Below are 24,670 nucleotides of genomic sequence, written 5' to 3'. Positions count from 1 at the left end.
GCCTCTGTGTAGCTGGTATTTATCAGATTCCTTTTGAATGTAAACTGACATATTTTGTGCGGATGAGTCATTCCATGGAAAAAGGAATACTTTAAATCTCAAAAGTTTGATCTTGCACAACATAGTATTTGTACCAAATGAAATACCCTTTGAAATGAGGCTTGTCTTTTCCATAGGAAAATTGTGGAGCTCTTTACTCAGGCTTAATGTGAATTGGAATGTTCTCCCCCCCCCCCCCCCAAAAAAAAAGAAGTGTTGATACATTGTCATTCTATGTAAATATAATTTTTTTTAATATGATGCTTCTGGCACATGCAGCACTGTTTTGATGTAACCATCAGTTAATTGATTGTTATATTTATTTTGTATTGTCTTTTTGAATTGCTTATTTGTTCAACACACTCTTGTATATTATCAGTTTCAGTATGAAATGTCTGTGTTAATTTCATTAAAGTTATTTACTAGGTTTAACATATTTTGCTCTCTTCACCCCAAAGTGTATGTAACCTTGAAATTTGCATGTTAAACTGGTAACCATTATTATTTTCTCAGACTCTGTATTCAACTCATTCTGCAAGACTTGTACATCACCTTTATTAATTATTGCCTTCTGTACATGCGTGTGTATGGGGGATATTTATTTTACCTATTTCCTTATATTCCTAGTGGTTTAAACTCTTAAATTCAAAAAAAGAACATTGAAACTAAATTCCAAATGTAGCTTTCACTCAGATTCATATCCCAGGATATCTCATATGTAACTTAACCTCTTAAATTCTTATTAAGGTCACTTAAACCATTAAGAGGTTGTGTCTTCAAATACCTTATAGCCAAAATAAAAATCTTTCATTTATTAAAAAACACAGATATTTACAACATCAAATCAACTCAGCTGTGCAAGCACCAATGTATTCTTCAGATTACAACCAGAAAAATGTGCTAATGTGCACAACCTTCTATCAGTTACATAAACCAGTAGATATTATCCAATGTGGATAATATCTGTTGATGTGAACAAAACTTCTGGAATTTCAATTTCTTTGCTTCTTACAGCAACTTAATTCCTTAACTGAATTCACATAGGAGAAACATTAAAAAAAATAAATAAATATTGCTCTCTGTATGACAGCAACATAAGTCAGGCAAATTCTTCTTTCATCTTAAAATCACAGAATACTGAAGAAAAACACATCTTTGTTTTATCCAGAGCACTTCAATACCTTCACTTTCTATATGAATCTAACTACATTTTTATGTGTATATGAAAAAAATTTTGTAACTACAGTCAAATGTAGATATAAATTTATGCCAGCATGGTAATAAATTATATTACACAAAAAATATGTTATAAATTTTGTACAAATTAAATTGCAGTACATTTTTGTCATAAGTTACAAATTTCCTATGAACAAACTTATTAATGTACAGTGTTTACTGAAAACTATTTGGAGAAACATTTCGGTTTGGAATATGTCCACCCCAAACTGTGATGCAGCTCTCACAATGTCGTACTATGTGTTTAGCAGCAAGGGATTCAGGAGTGTTCTTGAGGCAAACTGGCCCACTCCTCCTTCAGAGCAAGGATATTTGTTTTTCGAACAGCAGTGCATCTCCCTGTTGCATCACAAGTATGTTCTATGGGGTTGAGATCTGGGGAGCATGCTGGTGCTAGCCACTCAATTCAGTTAATATCCTTGGTCTCCAAAGGTATTTCCGCTACTCATGTATGATGTAGTGTGGCACTGCCATCCATAAAATTGAATTCTTTGTTAACAGCACCATAGAACAATCGAACATGATGTTGAAGAACTTCATTGCAATATTTTTCACCAGTCATATTCCTTTTTTTCCAGCACTTGTAGCTTGGTGCATTCCTTAAGCATAATGCCTCCCCACACCATGACCCCAGCACTGCTGTATCTATCACTTTCAAGAACATTCTCATGATGGTAAGCAGTACCACTTTCATGCCATACCAAGTGTTGTCTAGAATGGGGGAAAGACTAAAATGACTCATCTGTAAAGAGTATGTTACCCCAGTGGTGTCTTGTCCAATTTTTATGGATACAACACCACTGAAAACATGTTCTATGATAAGCTGTGGATAAAGTGATGCAGACTACATTCCTTTGGGTATATAGGCCTACTTGTCGCAGACTTCGTACCACCGTTTGTCGAGATATCCACATATCTGTGCCTGAATGGTGCCAACTTGCAAGCTGACCTATCGTTGTGTGTCGATTACATTTGCTGTTATAACCAAAAATATGTCTTAATGCTCTGTAGTAGAGCAAAGGTGACACTCCCTCCTTTACAAATGTCTGGAATACATTCCGTTGGTTTGAAATACTGCCCTGAGCCTGGATGCAGTGCAATGTGAGATCCTAAACTCTCTAACAATATCAGTAAATCTGCTGCCGTTTTCAAGCTTTCCTGCATGAAATCAACTAGATGATGTCTTTGAGACATTACAAGACTTCCAAGTTTGCAGTTTTATTCCTTCATAAAAAGCGCTTCCTTCAAACACATTTCGCTTATCATAGCCTTTTGCCTTTTATCCTGTTGAGTGCTACCACATGACTCCTTTGCACGCAATTCGAAATTTTGAATGTGTACCTTTCTACTTGAAATTGTCGGTTATAAAAATTGCCAGAAGCTGATTTGTCTGAATTTGTGGTTGTGTTCATGCTTAGATTTTGAACCACACTATACAAACTTAACTGAATAAACTAATCAACACTTCAGAACAACATTTCTTTCTAATGAAAGCATCTAAAGAAATAACTAAAACCATATCAGCTGTTAGAATCACTTATCAGACTGAATCCTAAATAAAGCAAACTTTACTGGGCCTATTTCTATATGAACTGGAGAGCAATATTGTTCATTTCAGCTTTATTGCGAATAAATCCTATATGGATTAGTGACTAAAAAAACTTCACTTATCTCTTCATAAAAAGATATCCTCTCTGTCTTCCATTTCTAACTTTTCTAATTTCTATTCAGTCAAAGATGGAAACTACAGTTTATCCTACTGTGTTACCCTCTTACCTCCCCCAAACAGCTGAACGCCTAGCAATGTTCCATAATGTTCTTTCACTTCTGTGCATGCTCGGAAATACAATAGAGCTACTTCCACTTCAGTCCACCATTGTGCATTACGTTTACTGCTTTCAGTGCCAGAGACTTGAAACAACAACAGTTCTTTCTTCAAAGTGTGGAAAAGTTTACTTGATTACAATTTCATTATGAGTGAAATATAATTTATATTTCAGTTTTAATTTCCAGAATTAATAACAGTTCTTAATTTTCATTTAGTTTAATTCACAGCATGAATTATACGGCAACTAGACAAAACATTGTAAATGTTTTGTATAGTTGGAAAACAATACAAACATTTCAACATTGTCGGCTGAATACAGAATTACAATTAAGCTCTGATATTTAATCTAAAAACATTTATTTTACATCTAAGCAAGACTTTGGTAGTCAAAAATAATAAAATTCAAAACATCTTGTGACACTCAAAAGAAAAAACGCATTTAAATAAGTGCTTTTAGAAAATGACTTCTTAACTTTAAATTAATTCATTTTTATATTTTTAACTTGTGGGGGTATCTTAATTTTAATAGCTGTCTCCACAGTTTAGCATTAACAAACAACTGAATAGCTCTCTCAAATCATTTCTATTATCATTAATGTACAAATTGAACAAAAAGAGCATCTCAATTACAGAGCTCTGTGCACACCACTGGTCACCTGCATTCTCTTCACTTCAGCTTAATAATATACTACTTGCTGATATGTTCATCAGTTATATTCCTATCTATGTCACAAACTTGACATTCATCTCCATTTGCTCCAGTTTTCATATTATGTTATAAATATGATAGTGTCGTTATAAATAGATAGATATTTATAACATTCCATGTTATAAATATGATAGTATCCCATTCCTATCTGTCCATCCATCCATTCTTTCCTGAATTCTGTCCTTGCCAGCTTTTCCAGTAGCTTAACCACCATTTCTGAGATACTAGATAAAATATATCAAAAATATAAGTCTCATGTCCATGCTATTTCAACAGCATCTAAATATTATAACTTCACGAACACTTGCCAACCTGGTTGGGTGATTGGTAGCATACCTGCTCTCCAACCAACAGGCTGAAGGCTTGAATCCTGCCACAAGAATGGATGTTTGTGATCATCTTTAGGTGGAAGATGAATTTCATTGCTCAGTGTGAAACCACTGCCTCACTTACTGGAGACCTGAAGTGGCTTAAAAAGTTCCATGTTTGGCCTCTAGATCAAGGTTTCTGGACTATGTAAAAAATATATATGTGTGTGTGTGTGTGTATATACAGGGTGTTCGGGATAAATTTGACAGTTTCGTAAGGAAAAAGAAAATCTTCTTTGTATCTATTAAATTTAATGAATTGACAAAAAAACATTACAGGCAGAGTTAATTACAATACTATCAACAAGATTTACTCAAAATAACCACCATTAGCATCGATCACAGCTTCAATTCTGCTTCGGAACCTCGAACAAGCTGATGCTACAGTCTCCCTGGGAAGGGCTGCAAAAACTGTTTTAATTTTATCCATTAACTGGGCTTTTGTATTACTGGAAGTGCGATTGGTGTCTTTTTCAACTGCGCCCCATACAAAATAATCCATGGGGTTAAGGTCTGGGGAGTTTGGAGGCCAAACATTTGGACTGGTGAAGTCGTAGAAATTTTCAGACAACCATTTTTGACTTTTCCCAGAGGTGTGGCAAGGGGCCGAATCCTGCTGCCATACATACGGCCTACCATTGGCTACCCTTGTTATCCAGGGCTTGACTACAGTTAGCAACTCCACGAACAAAGCCCGAATTCCAATGCCAGGGTTCTTCAACACCTGTTCCTGCAGATTTGCGAGGAATTCTGCTGTACGAACGCAATCAGATCGTCTGCTAGGGATCTTTCTTCTTGCTACATCCTCGTAGTCACCATTGCAAGTCTCTAGTTGCCTGATTGTTTTTACTGTATTCAGGGAGCATTGGGCAGCAGTCGTAATATCCTTATTTTGATGGCGGGCACGAATCATCATGATACAAGTTATTCTCTTCCATGATTCAGGTGGGTTCCAGCTATCCATCCTTTCTGACATCTTGTATATGAATGAAGAAGGGTCCAAACTTTTAAATGAAGAGAAGTGTGTGTTAATACATGTAACTTACGGAAAAATATAATTAATTATAAATATGTCAAATTTATCCCGAACACCCTGTATATATATATATATATATATATATATATATAATTTTTTTTTTTACCTTGGGTGTAAAATATGTTAAGGATACCAAAAAATTTTATACTTGTTTTTAATCTTTTTCTCAAGTAAGCAAAACAGTTTTGCACGTGAAATATATTCAAGTCTGAGCTACTTGCATAGACTAATGACTTCATATCACTTGCCTTAGCATGTATCCCATAATGCAAAGCATTCCCCTCCTTTCAGGCATGTATAATGGTATAATGCAATGTATAATGGGAAGGGTTACTACCCAGACCAGTTTCGAACCTTTATCGAGGTCTCTTCAGTGGGAGACATACCAAGGTTGAAGTAATGCAAAAGTCATATATGTCTCGTATACAAGTAGACAAAAGATGCTTGACCTTCTTAATAAAAATCTTTGGATATACATACATACATATATAATTGATAAAAATAGAAGAAATAACATCCTTAGCCAGTACAAAATCTACTATAGGTATACAATGCATAATTGTATACCTATAGTAGTTTGGTTAGAATAACATAAGAACTTCATCCATGGTATTATTGATGTGTATACATGTTATCTGGTTCAGTGGTTAAAGCTACATTGCTTTTCCTCTCCTTTTTCATGACTTTTTCCAAAATATAGTACTTATAAAACCCAATATTGAAAATTTACTTCAAGTGCTTTTCAGTATTTTTCCTCACTTAAGGAATGGGATGGTAGGTATTTGAAGTATTTTTGAAAACTTGCACTTCTTACATGAACTGCATTTTTAGAATGTCACCTGCCTCTGAGGTGTAGTTGTTGAGGATAAATTAGATGGAAGTAGCAAGATAATTTCCTTCTCCAGAACACACAAGCTGTAATGAGAACATGTGGAACTGATACACACATGCTAGTGTCTCATGCTCTTGGTTTTCATTATTCCCATACATAAGTGGTTTCATAAACTACAGTAAGCTGATGCTGTGTCAATACCAGTTGTAAATAACCCAGTTGCAGATTCTGCAAAGAAAGTGCTGTAATGTGAATAAATTTGTGTCAAGAAATGAAAATTAGAGAAAACAAGTAACATGACAGTCAGTATATCAAGGAAGAGAAAGTTTAAATTTCATGGAATATGAAGATGTGAACTTTACAATAACTTATTATATTATATGTGGGACATAAGTTTACAGTGATTTTGTGAAAATTATAAAGAGATTTCAAAATAGGCAGTTATCTTATCATAGATTTTAAGACTATTAGATAAATCAAGAGCAGACCACTGCTTGCAATCTCTGATCTTGTATCAAGAAGATATACGAAGAATCCTTATGGATATCAACGTATTGTATCCCTAAGGATTTTTCTGATGGTATCCTTTGTCTTCTGGTCCTGTTTGTATAGCCACAATTGTTTTCAAATTTGGTGCACCAGAATTAACACCCATCATAAGTCATCTTTACAAATCTTTATACTCATCTAATATCTACATGATGATGTGAAAGCAAGAAATGTTCAGTCCATTCCAAAAGAAAAAAAAAAGGGGGGGGGGGATTTGAATAAAAGTCAGGCATCAATCTATTCATTATCAACAGCCAACTTCTTTACTACTGTGAAGTCTACTAAATAGTGATTGAGAATATGAATTCCATTACTTTTGCAAGATTTCCTGGCTAGTGTCAAATATGTGATTATCATTCAAATAAGTTTAATTAATTTTCAAAAACTAGAATGTTTTAAATTACATAAATTTGTAAAATAGGTTTTAAGATAATCAGATACATTATTCATTCCTCCCATGCTTTACATGTAATACAGTAAATGCTGTCTAATGTATTCTCCGTTATGAATTGTATTTTCTTGTAATCGGTAAAGAAATTTATTTGCCATAGTTTCTTAATAAATTACATTTCTGTCAAAAAAAAACTTTACGTAAGATAAGATAAAAAGTTTCCTTTTATTGTTACTTATCCATGCACACTTGAAAAGATATCCAGAGTGCTTAATAAATATAAACTACATATCACATCAAACTAGCAACCCTCATCCATTCACCTAAGGACAAACTTCATCTTTTATCACATCTTGGAGTATATATTCTTGTGATCTGATTTACTTCAGACAGACAGGAAAATCTGTTGACATCTGTTTCAGAATACATAAATACATTGCCACTAATGTTGTGGCATTGGAATTGGCAGACCATGTCTTAGACACGTTTACACAGGATTATATACAAGAAAACCAAAGTGCTACACAAAATTCATAAGTCAGACTGTTTTTGGAATCAGTAGTAGGTATGAAACCTTAAATATGGCTGTATTAATTTGCCAGAAATTTGGGTGACAGTCATTTTAAAATAAACTTGTAAACTTTTTTATTCAATAGTAGATAGCACCAAATTAGATCTTTAGTTCTTTGTTTATCATTACAGTTTTAAAATTGTCCTTGCTAATAATATTTAATGCTTTTACATATTTGTGCTCAATTAAGTGTAAAACCATTGAAATATTAGTTACATATTTTATTTTGTTCCTTTGGTGTTGTGAAGTGCACTGCAAAATTACAGATGATTTTTCCCCTTTAATTTAAAAATTGAAAAAACTTTTCTAAAGAATCTAGTTTCAAATTTGATCAAAGAGTTCTCAACTACTGATTTGCATATACTTTTGCTCATTGTATCTGTGGATTTCTAAAGTGATATATTTTTTACATATCACTTTGGACCGAGAAACATCTTAGTTCTTATTTTTGTTAAATTTCTTGTACATAAATGTGTAAATTTTTTTTATATGAAATATTTTTATTACAATTCCTGTATTATTCTGAGACTATAAGTGAACATGGGATTCAAGGGAAACTTAAAATTTAAGACTTTAAGCGAAACTTTTATGGTAAATAATTATTAGATGCTGGAATAAAAATACTTAGTCATACACTTCTTTGGTTACAGACTTTGGCATTACTCATTAAATGCAATCTACAGTATGTATTTGTGTATGGGTTGATATTAATTTTTGAGTAATTTTGGTAAAGACAGCAAAAGTGGTATGAGAAGAAATTAGCCAATTAAGCTAAGAAAAATCCCAGTGAGTTCTTTCAATATGTGGGTGATTAGCTGGGTGGGGGGGGAAGACTATTGGAGGATGATGCTAGTTGATAACACTGGCACATTGGTAACCAATGCAGAAGATGTAGTTTATCAGTGTGTTTCATCCTCATAAAGGTGACATCATGAGAAGCTGGAGTGTAGAGGGAATGGTGGAGGTGCTGATGGTGAATGAGCAGAAAATATATGAGGAAGTAAGGAAACTTGATGTTAATAAGGCAGGTAGGGCTTGAAAATATATTGCTTCATGTCCTGAAAGACTTCTCTGGGGAATTAATAGCCTCTTGTGCACCTGTTTAGCATGAATCTTGCAACAGGGTTAGTCCCAAAGGAATAGAAGGTGGGAAAATGGTTCCACTTTGATGGGAGGGGAAAGAAGACTAAGTCTACAAATTATAGACTGATCACTGTATCTGGAGTCAAGATTTTACAGAATTTGGTGAGGACTGGTATTCAGAAATGGATTGATAATAGCAGTATTCTTTATGATGGTCAGCATGGGTTTATTAAGGGGAGGTCATGCTTTAGCAGTCTGCTTATGTATTGCAAAGTAACAAATTCACTGGATAAAGTAGATGCATATCCAGTGGATACTTGGATTTTTCAAACTCTTTGATAGATTGCCACATGACAAGCTGGTAGCTAAATTGAAACAGATGAGATTAGATAACAAACTGGTCAGTTGGAATACTGATTGGCTATCAGATCAGTATCAGCAGATTGTGCATGGAGGAGTGGTATTCAAAAAGAGGAAGGTAACTGGTGGAGAGTCACAGAGATCTGTTTTGGGACCATTCTTGTTTACTTGCATGTTAATCACATTGTAATCAGTTAATTGCATTGAACATTGAATTGCAAAGATCTTGGCTTAAGAAAGAGCTTGCTTTGAACAGAGAATGGTGAAGGCTCTTATCCATGAAGGTCTCAACCTGTCTTGAGAACAGAAAAAAAGTTATAGCTATAGGATATTTGAACATCCTACCTGACTAACTCAATTTAATTAGGACATTCAGTAAAGAAAATTTATCTAGATTGAAGTACATTAGTTCAGACTCGGGATGCTTGAGAGTCAAAGCTGTATAACTGAGAGGAGACCTCCACATAGGAATGTGGAGAACCAACCAGGGTTTCTGACCTAATGTCCAATCCTCACCTTCTTGTGGTGCACCCTGTTGGGTATTTACTTGGATACTGAACGAAAAAGGATGGGCTGGCAATTTGGGATTTAGCTGACCAAATTATATTCTTATTGGTTAAACTAAAATAAAAAATGATGGTACAACATAACAAAATTTCATGCCGGCTGGGTCATCGCCTGGTTAAACAAGGCCCCCGTTGCTTTCGCCGGGGAACCAGGGCAAACAGCTAAAAGTCAGTTACTGGAACAAATCTGAAAACAAACCCCAACTCAACATCACCAGAGTTAAAGATCGGTACTATCAACATAAGAGGCCTGAATGGCAAAGAAATGGAGCTAGCTAAAGAATTAGATAAGTACCAGATCGACATAATAGGGGTGACTGAAACAAAAAAGACAAAAACTGGTGAGATCTTTCTGAGCAATAAATACAAAATGTTATATTCAGGCAATGACAATCAAGGAAAAGGAGTAGCCATAGTATTTAACACAAAATACGAGGCTAATCTTCTTGAATGGCAGTCAGTCTCAAGTAGAGTAATGTGGGCAAATATGAGAATGGGGAACTGGACAATGAGACTTATTTGTGCCTATGGTCCCACAGAAGGTTCTATTAAGGTAGAAGTGGAGGAATTTTTTGAGGCTTTAGAAAAAGCAACTGACACAATGAAAAAGGAAAAGTTGGTCCTTGTTGGGGATCTAAATAGCAGAATAAGAAATGATTGTGAGACATACAAAAATATTTTGGGAAAATTTGGAGAAAAAAACAAAGGTAATAATAATGGCAAATATCTGTGGATTTCTGCTCAGGACATGGACTGGTTATTACTAACACCATGTTCCAACATAAAAATGTGCACAAATTCACATGGAGAGAAGAGGCTAGGAATAAGAAAGTCTCATTGACTACATTATTGTTGATGTTTTCTCCCTGGTGCAAGACACCACAGTGTACAGAGGATTTGAAATTGGAAGTGATCACTATTTAGTCTTGAGTAGGATAAAATTGATTTCATATTGAAAAGAATAACATGTAAGAAAGTTTTAAAGCGAATAAAAGTTGAGCAGCTCTCAGATGTGAACTGTAGACTAAAATACACCAAGAATGTTGAAGAAAAAATGAAAGAGTTTGAGAACAGGAATCAAACCTTGGAGATTCAGTGGCAAACTCTGAAGAAAACATTGATTGATTCTGCCAGAGAGGCATGTGGTGAGGTTGTCTGCATGGATAAAAAAATCAGAACTCCCTGGTGGACACAGGAAGTTAAAGAGGCAGTGAAGGAAAAGAAGAAAACATATCAAAAGTTCCTGTCAAATAAGTCAGCTTGTGCTCTTAGAGAATATAGAGACAAATGCAAGAATGCAAAACACTGTGTAAAACTAGCTAAACAAAAGTCATGGGAGGACTTTGGCAAGAATATAGAAAATAAATATCAAGAAGGTGGCAAAATATTCTGGAGGTTGTTGAAGAAGCTTAGGAATGGAGAAAGAGTGCTGTGAAAGGAGTTAGAGATTATAAAGGTGACATGAAAACGAGAGAAAAAGATATCCTTGAAGTATGGAGTAATTGCTTTGAAAAACTGCTAAATGAAACAAGCAGTGATGACAGCACAGTGGTAAAAAACACTGACCAGGCATGTAGTCAGGAATACATATCCATACTTGAAGTAGAAAAAGCCATCAAAGGCTTGAAATGTGGAAAGGTAACAGGAGTAGATGATATTCGACCAGAAATGCTGAAGCATGGTGGTATAAGAATCTTACAGTGGCTGCACTGCATAATTCAGAAAGCCTGGACAGAGGGATGAATTCCTGATGATTGGAGTAGAGCTCTCCTAGTATCCATTTATAAAAAGGGAAATAAAACTGAATGTGAGAATTACAGAGGTATTTCCCTACTGAGTGTTCCTGGCAAGATCTATGCAAGTATACTTGAGAAACGGTTCAGAAGAATTGTGGAAGAAAAGCTTGGTGAAGAACAAGCTGGATTCAGCCAAACAGAGGCTGTCAGGATCAGATCTTCACTTTACGACAAATAGTCGAGAAAGCATGGGAATATAACAAAGATCTGTATTTAAGTTTTGTCGATTTGGGAAAGGTATATGACAAGATGCCAAGAGAGAAGCTATTCAATATGCTGCAGTTATAAGGTGCCAATGGGGCATTATATCAAGCAATTACTTAGTCTTTATTTGAATTGTAAGTCAGCAGTTAGAATTGAAGGAAGTCCAGGAAGATGGTTTAATGTTAAATCTGGTGTGAGACAAGGATGTACAGTATCCCCTCTGTTATTCATTATCTATATGGATCACATTATGAAGGAAAGTGGTATTAAACATGATATCAAAATTGGAGATGTTAATGTCAGCTCTTTGCTTTATGTTGATGATGTTATACTTCTAAATAAATCCGCTACAAGTCTGCAAGATTCTCTGACTAAATTGAATAGCTGTTGTAATAGATATGGTATGAAGGTCAGCAATAAAAAGACAAAGACAATGAAAATAGGCAGAATCATTGTGAATGGAGAACCTGTGGAACAAGTAAAACATTTCAGCTACTTAGGCACGATTTTTACTGAAGATGGTAAATTAAATATAGAAATAGACAACAGAATCAGTAAAGCTGGTATGGTGGGAAGTCAATTGAATAAATTAAATTCATATGAAATAAGAGAGAAATTAGTCGGAACACTAAATTAGCTGTATACAAGACAGTGTTCAAACCAGTTTTAACTTATGAATCTGAGAGCTGAGTCAGAAGTAAAACACTTAACCAAAGACTAGACACTGCAGATATGAGAGTCCTGAGAAAGATTAGTGGCGTGAACAGATGGCATCAATGGCAATATCATATTAAAAACGAGGATATTAGGAAAGAACTTGACATTGTCAGCATCCAGGAATGTGTTAGCAGAGCTAATCTCAGGTGGTACGGTCACCTAAACCGAATGGGCGAGGAAAGATTAGCAAAACAAGTGTTCTCTGCCAGGTTGGCAGCAAAACGACCCAGTGGAAGACCAAGATATAGGTGGATTGATACGGTACAAAGTGCCTTAGATGATAGAAATATAAGATCTGATAATGTTGGAGTCTTGACAAGTAACAGACTGATTTGGAGGAAAATTGTAGATAGGAAGTTAGTAATGATGTAATTTTTTTCATGTAGTACTATCATATCCTACAGCCCTTGAGGGTACATGGCAGGAATTTGATGATGATAGTTCAGACTCTTGATGCTACAGAAAGTCATAAAATTGGGGAGGGTTGATGTTGAGTTGAGAAAGGAATGAACTAAGGAAAATGATTTAGTTAAGGATAGAATAAAAAGCAGAGTTTAGGTGAGATGAAACAGGATGATATGGAAATAAGAATGGTAGTTTGGTTTGGTCTGTAGGTTATTTAAGAAGCTGCTGTTATCATTGTGTCATCAAATAAAGACATGAGAATAGTGGCCAAAAGGCTTCAGTCTGGAATGGCTGGATAGTTTTGAATGTTCTGTTACTTGGTATGTCCAAAAATAGGGGAGAGAGAATCTGAGGAGAGAAATTAATTTGTTCATTTTAATAGCAAAATCACTAAGAACATCATGTAGTTGATTAGTTTGCATCCTTATTATTGCATGAATTAAAAGTTGTGTGCTATCTTCAGATTTGGATGGTGTTTCTATTTCTGGTTAGGTAGGAAGTGGTAGTGCTAGAAGTCATGATAGTGATATATGCTTGGTAAGAAGATTTGGCTTTATATTTTACCTTGTCAGTTGATGTCATTGCAGTAGGACTGAGTCTAGCCTCTTAATTGTTTTTGAATGAAATGAATTTATAAAATGTCTTAATTCACTGAGATCTGAATTAAAACAAAACTGAAACAAGATTGTTATTTTTACAGTCAATAATTATCTGGCATCTAAATAAACTGAGGTGTTTAAACTGTTTCAGTTTATTGATGTGCGAGATCAATGAACTTACGCTTAGTTGGAAAGTACTTAGGCTTCACATACTTAAGGATTTGAAATAACATTATCGATTGATATAGTTGATAATAAAACGTTATGATCAAACTTTATATAGTCTTAATGAAATGAGACATTCAATGAATTTAAGTGCAATTGTCATTTATTCTTTTGTGAACTTTTAAACATCCATTTTCTGGTCTGGCTGAAATTTTAAAGAAAGCCTTTGAGGCCATCATTAACTATTCTAAATTAATGTTGATAAGAAGGATGAATTTAAGTTCCACGGTCCAGTCTATTCAGTTAGACATTTACATTACACATGCCAAATCCTTCCTACAGAAATGGACTCCATACATACATTTACTCTCTAAATCTATGGATGCACCATTTAATACTAAAGGATAATGAAGTAATAAGTGGCTGTTGCCTGTTTCTCACTGGTTTTACTTTTCCTAGTACATGATAGATTTTTCTGACAAGATGTTAACTGTTCTATCATACCAGAGTAAGAATGAAAGAACATTGTTGCAATTTTATTCTGGTACTGCTCCTTTTAAATCTATTTACCATACAAATCTATCTACACAAACATGCAGTTATGTTTATTTACCCATATTCTACTTCATATAAATTTTCTAAAAGGTGAGAGATTAAAATATTATCAACAGTTTTTTTATTTTCCATTTCTCCTTTAGTGCACATACCCAAACACTGGAGCTAGAATCATGTTGTTTGCTGGTGGACCTTGTACTCAGGGCCCAGGGATAATAGTTGGAGATGAATTAAAACAGACCATTAGATCTCATCATGATATTGAAAAAGATAACTGCAAGTTTATGAAGAAGGCAATTAAGGTATATTGGTCAATTATTTATGGTAAATTATTTTGAAAAGTAAATTTCAGTGTCATAATGTTAAATATAGTATTAACCTGCCATTATTTACCAAGACAGCCTAATATCTAAGAAGATCCCACTAATATATATAGCAAGTAAACAGCTGAATATGTATAAATACTGTGCTTTTGGTTACATTTTGAGTTGAAATGCTGCCAAAGGTATATCATTTTAACCTGTTCAGTAAGTCCCCTGCAAACTATAGAACATGTAGGCACAAGATTTTTTATTAATAATGTATATAAACAAATATTTTGATTTGAGATTTGCAGACCATCTTCAGTATCACTGAAAATTCAAAACCTAGATTATCAATGGATTTCATAAGTGAAATATGAGTAACATGTTAGTAATGGTATAACTGATATGAAGTTGATACAGAAAAATTATAACTACTAAAGATAAGACTCCCAAATTTTTGGCATGGAAAGTTATTCTGATTCAAGTTTGAGTGAGTCATAGTGTTTTGGCATCCTTTGAATAAGTGCCCAATTTTAAGACTGCATCTATGTAAGAGATGGGTCTTTGACCAGAAGATACTGTGGTCTATGTTGACTCTGCTGATTAGGTCTGGACCTATGGGATTTCTTGTAATGGATGTGGGAATTGATATTCTTGAAGTCTTTTCTCAGCAGAACATCCTGTTTGTTCAGTTTGAGATATGGCAATCACAAAGTACTAGTAAACACCTAAGAGGAAAATGAAAATCCTCATACCTGTTTATGCTTATACTTGGAATAAACAGAACATTCTGTTGAAAATAGAAGAGGAACAGCAATCCTACAACCATCACAAAAAAATCTAACATATCTGAACGAGCTCAGCAAAGATTGGCATGTACTACAGAATCCTCTAGTGAAAGCTATATCTCTTACATAGGTATAGATGCTGTTTTAAATTTGAACACTTCAGAGAGATTGATATTTCATCACCCAAACTTACCAATTTCCATACCAAAAATGTTGGAAAATCTTATCTTTAGTAATTATAAATAATTTTTCTGTGTCAACTTCATATCAGTTTTAATATACAATTTCTAGCATGTACCTCACATCTCACTTTTGAAATCCATTGTTATTCTACCTTTTTGAATAATCAGTTGAACTGAAGACAATAAGTTCTTCTCTTCAAGGATTAGACAGCTGGCCTTACTCTCCTTTGATCTATATTTATCCACCTCTTTTGGTAGCCAATATCTTTTATCAACATCATCAAATTTCTGACATGTACCCTCAACAGATGTAGACGATATTGTAGTACTACATAAAAAATTTACATTGCCACTAACTTCCTATCTACTGTTTTCTTACAAATCAATCTGTTACCTGTAAAGACTCCAGCATTATCAGATCTTATATTTTTGTCTTCTAAGGCACTTTTTACTGTATCAATCCACCTATCAATCCACCTATATCTTGGTCTTCCACTGGGTCTTTTTCCTCCCAACCTGGCAGAGAACACTTGTTCTGCTAACCTTTCCTCTCCAGTTCTGTTTAACTGACCATACCACCTGAGATTAGCTCTGCTAATATATTCCTGGATGCTAACAATGTCAACTTCTTTCCTAATATCCTCATTTTTAATATGATATTGCCATTGATGTCATCAGTTCATACCCTAATCTTTCTCTTATCTGCTGTCTCTAGTCTTTGGTCAAGTATTTTATTTCTGACCTAGCTCTCAGATCCATAAGTTAAAATTGGTTTGAACACTGTCTTGTATATAGCTAATTTAGTGTTTTGACTAATTTCTCTCTTATTCCATATAAATTTATTCAGTTGACTTCCTACCATACTAGCTTTGCTGATTCTGTTGTCTATTTCCATTAAAAATCATGCCTAAGTAGCTGAAATGTTTGACTTGTTCTATAGGTTCTCCATTCACAATGCAGTTGATATTTTCAATGCTTCTGCTTATTTTCATTGTCTTTGTCTTGTTATTGCTGACCTTCACACCATATCTATTACAACAGTTATTCAATTTAGTTAGGGAATCTTGCAGACTTGTACCCAATTTATTTAGAAGTATAACATCCCTTGTCCCTCTCCAGGCCTTCTATGCAAGTGCAGCCATTGTAAGACTTTTATACCTCCATACTGAGCATTTCTGGTTGAATATCATCTACTCCAGCTGCCTTTCCACATTTCTCACTTTTGATGGCTTTTTTCTACTTCAAGTATGGATATCTTATCCTGATTGCATGCTTGGTCAGTGTTTTTTACCACTGTGCTGTCATCACTGCTTGTTTCATTTAGCAGTTTTTCAAAGCAATTACTCCATACTTCAAGGATATCTTTTTCTCTCGTTTTCATGTCACCTTTATAATCTCTAACTCCTTTTACAGCACTCTTTCCTCCATTTCTGAGCTTTTTCAACAATCTTCAGAATATCTTGCCACCTTCTTGATATTTATTTTCTATGTTCTTACCAAAATTTTCTCATGACTTTTGTTTAGCTAGTTTTACACAGTGTTTTGCATTCTTGCATTTGTCTCTATATTCTCTAAGAGCACAAGCTGACTTATTTGCCAGGAACGTTTGTTATGTTTTCTTCTTTTCCTTCACTGCCTCTTTAACTTCCTGTGTCCACCATGAAGTTCTGATTTTTCTATCCATGAAGACAACTTCACCACATGCTTCTCTGGCTGAATCAATCAATGTTTTCTTCAGGGCTTGCCACGGAATCTCCAAAGTTTGGTTCATGTTCTCAAACTCTTTCAGCTTTTCGTCAATAATGTTTGTGTATTTTAGTCTACAGTTTACATCTGAGAGCTGCTCAACTTTTATTTGCTTTAAAACTTTCTTACATGTTCTTCTTTTCAATATAAAATTCAATTTTATCCTGCTCAAGACGACAAGGGTTGTTTGAAAAGTTTGGTAAATTTCCAATAGACAGCGACACAATTCATTCATTCATACCAACATCGGCACGTATATTTTTCATGACCCTCTGGAAAAATTTTAGCCACGTGCAACATAGTTCTCGTTTGGTAAACATTTAAAATGATCCATGTTTGCATTTTTCATAAAAATAGAGAAAAACGAGTTTCGTGCAGTGATAAAACACTTTTATTTGAAGTGGACGGCGTGCAGATCAAAGCTGAGTTAGATGCAGTTCATGGGGACTCTGCTCTGCACCAGCGTTAAAGACTATTTATTTTTGGATAAATGAGTTTAAACATGGTTGCAAGTCCATTGAAGATGAAGCGCATTCCAGACACCCGACTGAGGTCACCACGAAGGAAATGATTGACAAAATCGATGTGAGCATTATGGAAGAGAAAACCGAATGTAGAAAATGTGAAAGTTTTATAATATGCAAGTCTGAGCAGTGTTCATGTTTTCTAAATGGTCTGCGCTAAATCAGGCAACTTGTAAATTTCTAAATGAGGCAACTCGTAAATGCTGGCAGGTGTATTCCCGCAATCTCTCTGGTCAACTTATTTTTGCAAAACTTCCAGTTTCTACATTTGACGTTGAAATAATGCTGGATCTGATATCCACTTGATTTTTATAATTTTTCATCGCCAAAACTGAAGCCTTCACTTGTGTGTTTTTTTGGCTAGACCAAACAATGAATGTCCTTGTATTCACTTTTGAATTGGAATTCTACCACTTTATATGCATCTGCCTTGTCATATTCATTCACCACTTTGTTAGAGTACATAAGTAAATTGGTAAAATATGACCACCCTTTTGACCACAGAGAATACTACTTTTGTCAGCCTTCTGTAACTTGGCGCTAACCAACTGCTCCAGCACATTGACTGAAACTCCAGATATCAGATTGGCCTATAATTTGTAGTGTTAGTCTTATCACCATGTTTTTGGAGTGGAACACTTTTACCTTTCTTCCACTCCTTTGGGACTCAGAATACCTTAAGACTTTTAGTTGGTATGTCATGAGGTCCTATTTGCCTTATTAACATCTAGCTAACTTAACTTCCCATATACCTCTTGTTCATTCACCAGTAAGCCATTTTCTCCCATTCTCTCTCTCTGCACTAGAACTCTTGATTTCACACTGAGTACAAAACATCCTGATGAATTGCCCATTGACTTTGTCAGCAGTAGTTACTAGTCCACCATTATCATTCTTCTTTCTACTACTTGCTGCATATAAAAAACTTTTGGATTTTTCTTGTCTGATTTGCTCATTTCTGCTCAGATGGTTGTGCAAGATAAGGAAAAAACAATTTTTTTTAAAATCTTACACTACCATCACAACATCCCCATTTTCTGCCTTAGTTACAATAATATTTTCGTGTACATGTGAAAAAGATAACTAAAATTGTTTTTTCATATTATGGAATGATGGATATCTCTGCAGTGGTACATTGAGAAGTGCATCAGCACTGCATTCATTTCTATGAGTCAGATGAATCAGGTTTCAAATCATATTGCATATTCCAGATGTCAGGTTCCTTGGAGAAAAAAAAAACCTGAAGTGCTGTATAAAAGTCATTTTTATTAGAAAGCTTGTACAAAGAGCATTGTGAAGTTTTGATTCATCAGCCAATTTTAAATAAGAATGATGACTGCCTTATACTTACTCTGTATAAGGCAATGTAATCTTGGGAAATAGTCTTGCTAAGTATCTTGTGATTGTAGTTTTTTATGTGTTTTGCTACAACTTAATTGTGACATGCTTTTTCATTTTAATAACTTTTATATATTTTTATTTAAATAATTTCTTTATTATGCACTATCAACAAAATCCACACAACATAAAATGTAGTATTACTCATAGTTTGTGATGAAGTAGAGCAAAATTTGGTCTAGTGGTGGTGGTGTACGATAAAATAATGAGGAGACAGCAAGAAATTTCAGTTATAAGTAAGGTTACCATACATCCCAATTTGACTTGTATAGTATCAGTTTCAGAACATTTGTCCAATTGTCCTCCCCCTCTCCTTTTTTTTTTTTTTTAATGTAGACAAAACTGGAATCTTGTGCAAATAAATAATAAAAACAATAAATAATAAACTGGAAAATGGTAGTCATTATATCTCGCTACTTACTTATTATATCTAGTCAATGGCTCTGTTTATTCACACTTATACACATGTGACAGTCTACAAACTGAACAATCTGACTGAATAATATTAAGTTTCATATCTCCTGAATGATAATTTTGCGTTTTTAAGATAAATGAATTCAGGACTGTCATAATTCACTAAGCAACTAAAGCAATGTCTAGGAGAAGCAAGTTTGGAGGGTAGCAAATTTGTTTGAATCATACCAAAAACAAAAAAAAAACTCCATAAAAATGGAGTTTTTTTTTTTGTTTTTAATATTATATATTTCTTGAACTTAGGTAATTCAAAATAATGCTTGCCTAGAGGTAGCATACACCCTAACAGTGGTCCTGTAAATGGTAATAATTTTCTAAATTTTTCACTATTCATGATATGGCTTCTAAAAGAAAATCTAATAAATCAATTGATCCCAGGACTGCTGCTTTGTCCTTGTTTATCTTTCTAAAACTTCAGTAACCTTAATTATAAGGGAAATTACAGAAGTTGACACAGTAGGCTTGAAAATATGGACACATAACATGAGTACAGCATATCTCTAATGGCTAAATAGGCCTGAAGTGGTCGACCCTCCTTGATATTAGGATGTTTATAAAATTCTGTGACAACAAATCGCATTCTTTCACCAGAACAGACTTTAGCTCACTAAATGATGAAGGTGGTGGCTGGTGGTGTGCAGTGTGACACCCAAAAGCATCCCATGTATGTTTGGTTAGATTTAAGTCTGGTGATCATGCTGTAGACAACAGTTATTGGATATCTTCAGTTTCAAGGTGGGTTTGAGGAGCTTCTGTCCTATATAAAAATATTGCCTCCACAATAATTGTCCCTTTCTCTAATGTTGGAGGGATGGTACCATATTCCTTGTTTTTTTTCCAGATCAAACAATATCTAGAAAATGGTTGTAGGCTGAATTGAGACTCATTAGGGAACAGAATTATACCTCATGTCACCAGTTTCCACTAGCTTCCTTGTGTAGCATTCATTTGAATTGAGCCTTCATAACACAGTCTGGTTGGAAATGTTTTCACTTGTGGCTGCAGTAACCTCAAGAGACAGTTGGTGACAGGACATCATTGGATTTTATCTTGCTGTTAGAGCCTGATAGCAGTCTGTTCTGGTTTGTTGACAGAGCCTTAGCCAGTTATTTTGTAATGTCTGAAACTGCATCCATAGTGTCAAGATGACACTTCATGGCACGTTAAGCCAATGTGCTACCTTTGCTTTCAACTGTCCTGCTTAAAGTTGTCCAACAGCTTGCAATCTCAAAGAATCATCTAAATGTGATGATGGCTTGTCATCCTGAAGGCACTGGAGATGTTGCTACCTGTGTTTTTATTGGTATGTGTAATTTGCACATGCGCAGATATGGTAAATAAATTTCTATTGGCTACTTGGAATTTTGCATGCCAGAATGCCTGTTATATCAAAATATCAGCCTTTGGTGACACTTTTATAAATAAAATATTCATAAAAAACATTTTGTTCTGTTAATTCTATTGAGTGGTGCATTATATAAGGTTTTCTGGTTTGTTTTTATGTCTTATGTTCCCATCTTTCATCACAAAATTATATGACATAGGAGAAGTCACCTAAACAGTTCAGCTAATAGTGTACAAGACAGTATTTAAGTTAACACACTAATCTGTTAGCATTAATTAGAAACCAAATAGTAAAAGTTTACTGTTAGCTCATATAGATATACGTTACTAGGAAAATCATGGCCATGAACATATGTCTTCAGTAGCAGAACTATATTAAAAATGAAGATGAAAGAGTCACATTATTGGTATGTGGAAACAGAACTAAACTGAGATGTATGATCACTAAAAACAATTGGTGATAAATAATTTTCAGAATAGCGTTTGAAAAAAAAAAAAAAATGGCAGAGACTTGAGAGAAAGAAACTAATGGACTGAAGCACTAGGAATGGCCTAGAAGACAGAAATTAGCTTACGTGTAGTGCAGATCTGATAAGTAATAGACTAGTTTTAAGAAATTGTTCATCGTAAACTAGTAACAATCTTGTTGGATTACTACAATATTCTGTCTGTTTTATAATGGTAATTCCAGGAAATTGATGATTACGTAGCTTGTACTAGCATATGTAATAATAATATAAAATAAACCCACAATGGAGAAGAAACTTATTTTTATAAGGTGTTAACAGTTAATGCAACTGTACTGAACTGATGTCTAACAAGAAAGTTTAGTTCTTGAAATGCTGAATTTCAGAGATTAACTTATGCAACAGATGGCATGAAAGCAATCATAGGTAAAAAATTTAAATATTTTATGCATTGTTCAGTTTCATGTGATTTAAAGTTTCAGTTCTCATTTATTTTTCAATGTATTAGCATTATTATAAATATATAATTCTTTTGTTACAGCATTATGAAAGTCTGGCAAGCAGAGCATCAACAAATGGTCATATTATTGATATTTATTCTTGTGCACTTGACCAAAATGGACTGCATGAAATGAAATATTGTCCAAATTACACAGGGTATGTTTTTTAATATAAATGCTTCTTGATATAGTGTCTGTGCTATTCTCTGTCTAAATACTATATATAATCCAGATTTATATATGGTATCTTTGTTTGCATGCTTTCAGATTTAAAGCACACCCCAACTCAACACCAGAGTTAAAGATCAGTACTATCAACATAAGATGCCTGAATGGCAAAGAAATGGAGCTAGCTGAGGAATTACATAAGTACTAGATCGACATAATGGGGGTGACTGAAACAAAAAAGACAAAAACTGGTGAGATCTTTCTGAGCAATAAACACAAAATGTTATATTCAGGCAATGAAAATCAAGGAAAAGGAGTAGCCATAGTATTCAACACTAAATACGAGGCTAATCTTCTTGAATGGCAGGTAGTCTCAAGTAGAGTGATGTGGGCAAATATCAGAATGGCCAATTGGACAATAAGGCTTATTTGTGCCTATGGTCCCACAAAAGGTTCTACTAAGGTAGAAATGGAGGAATTTTTTGATGCTTTCGAAAAAGCAACTGACACAATGAAAAATGAAAAGTTGGTCCTTGTTGGGGATCTAAATAGCAGAGTAGGAAATGATTGTCAGATATACAAAAATATTTTGGGAAAATTTGGAGAAAAGAGCAAAGCTAATAATAATGGCAAATACTTGTTGGATTTCTGCTCAGGACATGGACCAGTTATTACTAACACCATGTTCCAACATAAAAATGTGCACAAATTCACATGGAGAGAAGAGGCTAGAATTAAGAAAGTCTCATTGACTACATTATTGTTGATGTTTTCTCCCTGGTGCAAGACACCAGAGTGTACAGAGGATTTGAAATTGGAAGTGATCACTATTTAGTCCTGAGCAGGATAAAATTGAATTTCATATTGAAAAGAATAACATGTAAGAAAGTTTTAAAGCGATTAAACGTTGAGCAGCTCTCAGATGTGAACTGTAGACTAAAATACAGAAAGATTATTGAAAAAAAAAATGAAAGAGTTTGAGAACAGGAACCAAACCTTGGAGATTCAGTGGCAAGCCTTGAAGAAAACCCTGATTGATTCAGCCAGAGAGGCATGTGGTGAGGTTGTCTGCAAGGATAGAAAAATCAGAACTCCATGGCGGACACAGGAAGTTAAAGAGTTAGTGAAGGAAAAGAAGAAAACATAGGAAACGTTCCTGGCAAATAAGTCAGCTTTTGCTCTTAGAGAATACAGAGACAAATGTAAGAAACCAAAACACTGTGTAAAACTAGCTAAACAAAAGTCATGGGAGGACTTTGGCAAGAACATAGAAAATAAATATCAAGAAGGTGGTAAGATATTCTGGAGGTTGTAGAAGAAGCTTAGAAATGGAGGAAAGAGTACTGTAAAAGGAGTTAGAGATGATAAAGGGTGACATGAAAACAGAGAAAAAAGATATCCTTGAAGTTTGGAGTGATTACTTCGAAAAATTGCTAAATGAAACAAGCAGTGAGAGCACAGTGGTAAAAAACACTCAACAGGCATGCAGTCAGGAATACATATCCATACTTGAAGTAGAAAAAAGCCATCAAAGGCTTAAAATGTGGAAAGGTAGCAGGAGTAAATGATATTGGACCAGAAATGCTGAAGCATGGTGGTATAAAAGTCTTACAGTGGCTGCACTGCATAGTTCAGAAAGTCTGGACAGAGGGACGAATTCCTGATGATTGGAGTAGAGCTCTAATAGTACCCATATATAAAGAGGGAAATAAAACTGAATGTGAGAATTACAGAGGTATTTCCTACTGAGTGTACTTGGCAAGATCTACGCAAGTATATATACTTGAGAAACGGTTGAGAAGAATTGTGGAAGAAAAGCTTGGTGAAGAACAAGCTGGATTCAGGCCAAATACAGGCTGTCAGGATCAGATCTTCACTTTACGACAAATAGTTGAGAAAACATGGGAATATAACAAAGATCTGTACCTAAGTTTTGTCGATCTGGAAAAGGCATATGACAAGGTGCCAAGAGAGAAGCTATTCAATACGCTACAGTTATATGGTATCAATGGAACATTATATCAAGCAATTACTTAGTCTTTATTTGAATTGTAAGTCAGCAGTTAGAATTGAAGGAAGTCCAGGAAGATGGTTTAATGTTAAATCTGGTGTGAGACAAGGATGTACATTATCCCCTCTGTTATTCATTATCTATATGGATCACATTATGAAGGAAAGTGGTATTAAACATGATATCAGAATTGGAGATGTTAATGTCAGCTCTTTGCTTTATGCGGATGATGTTATGCTTCTAAATAAATCCGCTACAAATTTGCAAGATTTCCTGATTAAATTGAATAATTGTTGTAATAGATATGGTATGAAGGTTAGCATTAAAAAGATAAAGACAATGAAAATAGGTAGAATTGTTGAAAATAATGTCAACTGTATTTTGAATGGGGAACCTGTGGAACAAGTAAAACATTTCAGCTACTTAGGCACGATTATTACTGAAGATGGTAAATTAAATATGGAAATGGAGAGCAGAATCAACAAAGCTGGTATGGTAGGCAGTCAATTGAATAAATTCATATGGAATAAGAGAGAAATTAGTCGGAACACTAAATTAGCTGTATACAAGACAGTGTTCAAACCAGTTTTAACTTATGGATCTGAGAGCTGGGTCAGAAGTAAAACCCTTGACCAAAGACTAGAAACCGCAGATTTGAGAGTCCAGAGAAAGATTAGTGGCGTGAACAGATGGCATCAATGGCAATATCATATTAAAAATGAGGATATTAGGAAAGAACTTGACATTGTCAACA

At 34.5% G+C, this 24,670-nt stretch overlaps 1 protein-coding gene across 4 annotated transcripts in view; it reads left to right on the top strand.

Moving 5' to 3' along the window:
* Positions 1–24,670, top strand: part of Sec23 (transport protein Sec23) — a 410,761-nt gene that overhangs the window by 256,861 nt on the left and 129,230 nt on the right. For all 4 annotated transcript variants that reach the window (XM_090398784.1, XM_090398783.1, XM_090398782.1 and 1 more), the window contains exons 9-10: positions 14,153–14,311; positions 21,779–21,894. In XM_090398784.1, the coding sequence (XP_090254910.1) occupies positions 14,153–14,311; positions 21,779–21,894 (275 nt within the window). The remainder of the gene's footprint in view (positions 1–14,152; positions 14,312–21,778; positions 21,895–24,670) is intronic.

This window comes from Typopeltis vanoorti, chromosome 10, assembly GCF_054136105.1.
Source record: "Typopeltis vanoorti isolate ZY-2024b chromosome 10, IOZ_Tvanoo_1.0, whole genome shotgun sequence".
NCBI lineage: Eukaryota > Metazoa > Arthropoda > Arachnida > Uropygi > Thelyphonidae > Typopeltis > Typopeltis vanoorti.
This window is presented reverse-complemented; position numbering and strand designations above follow the sequence as displayed.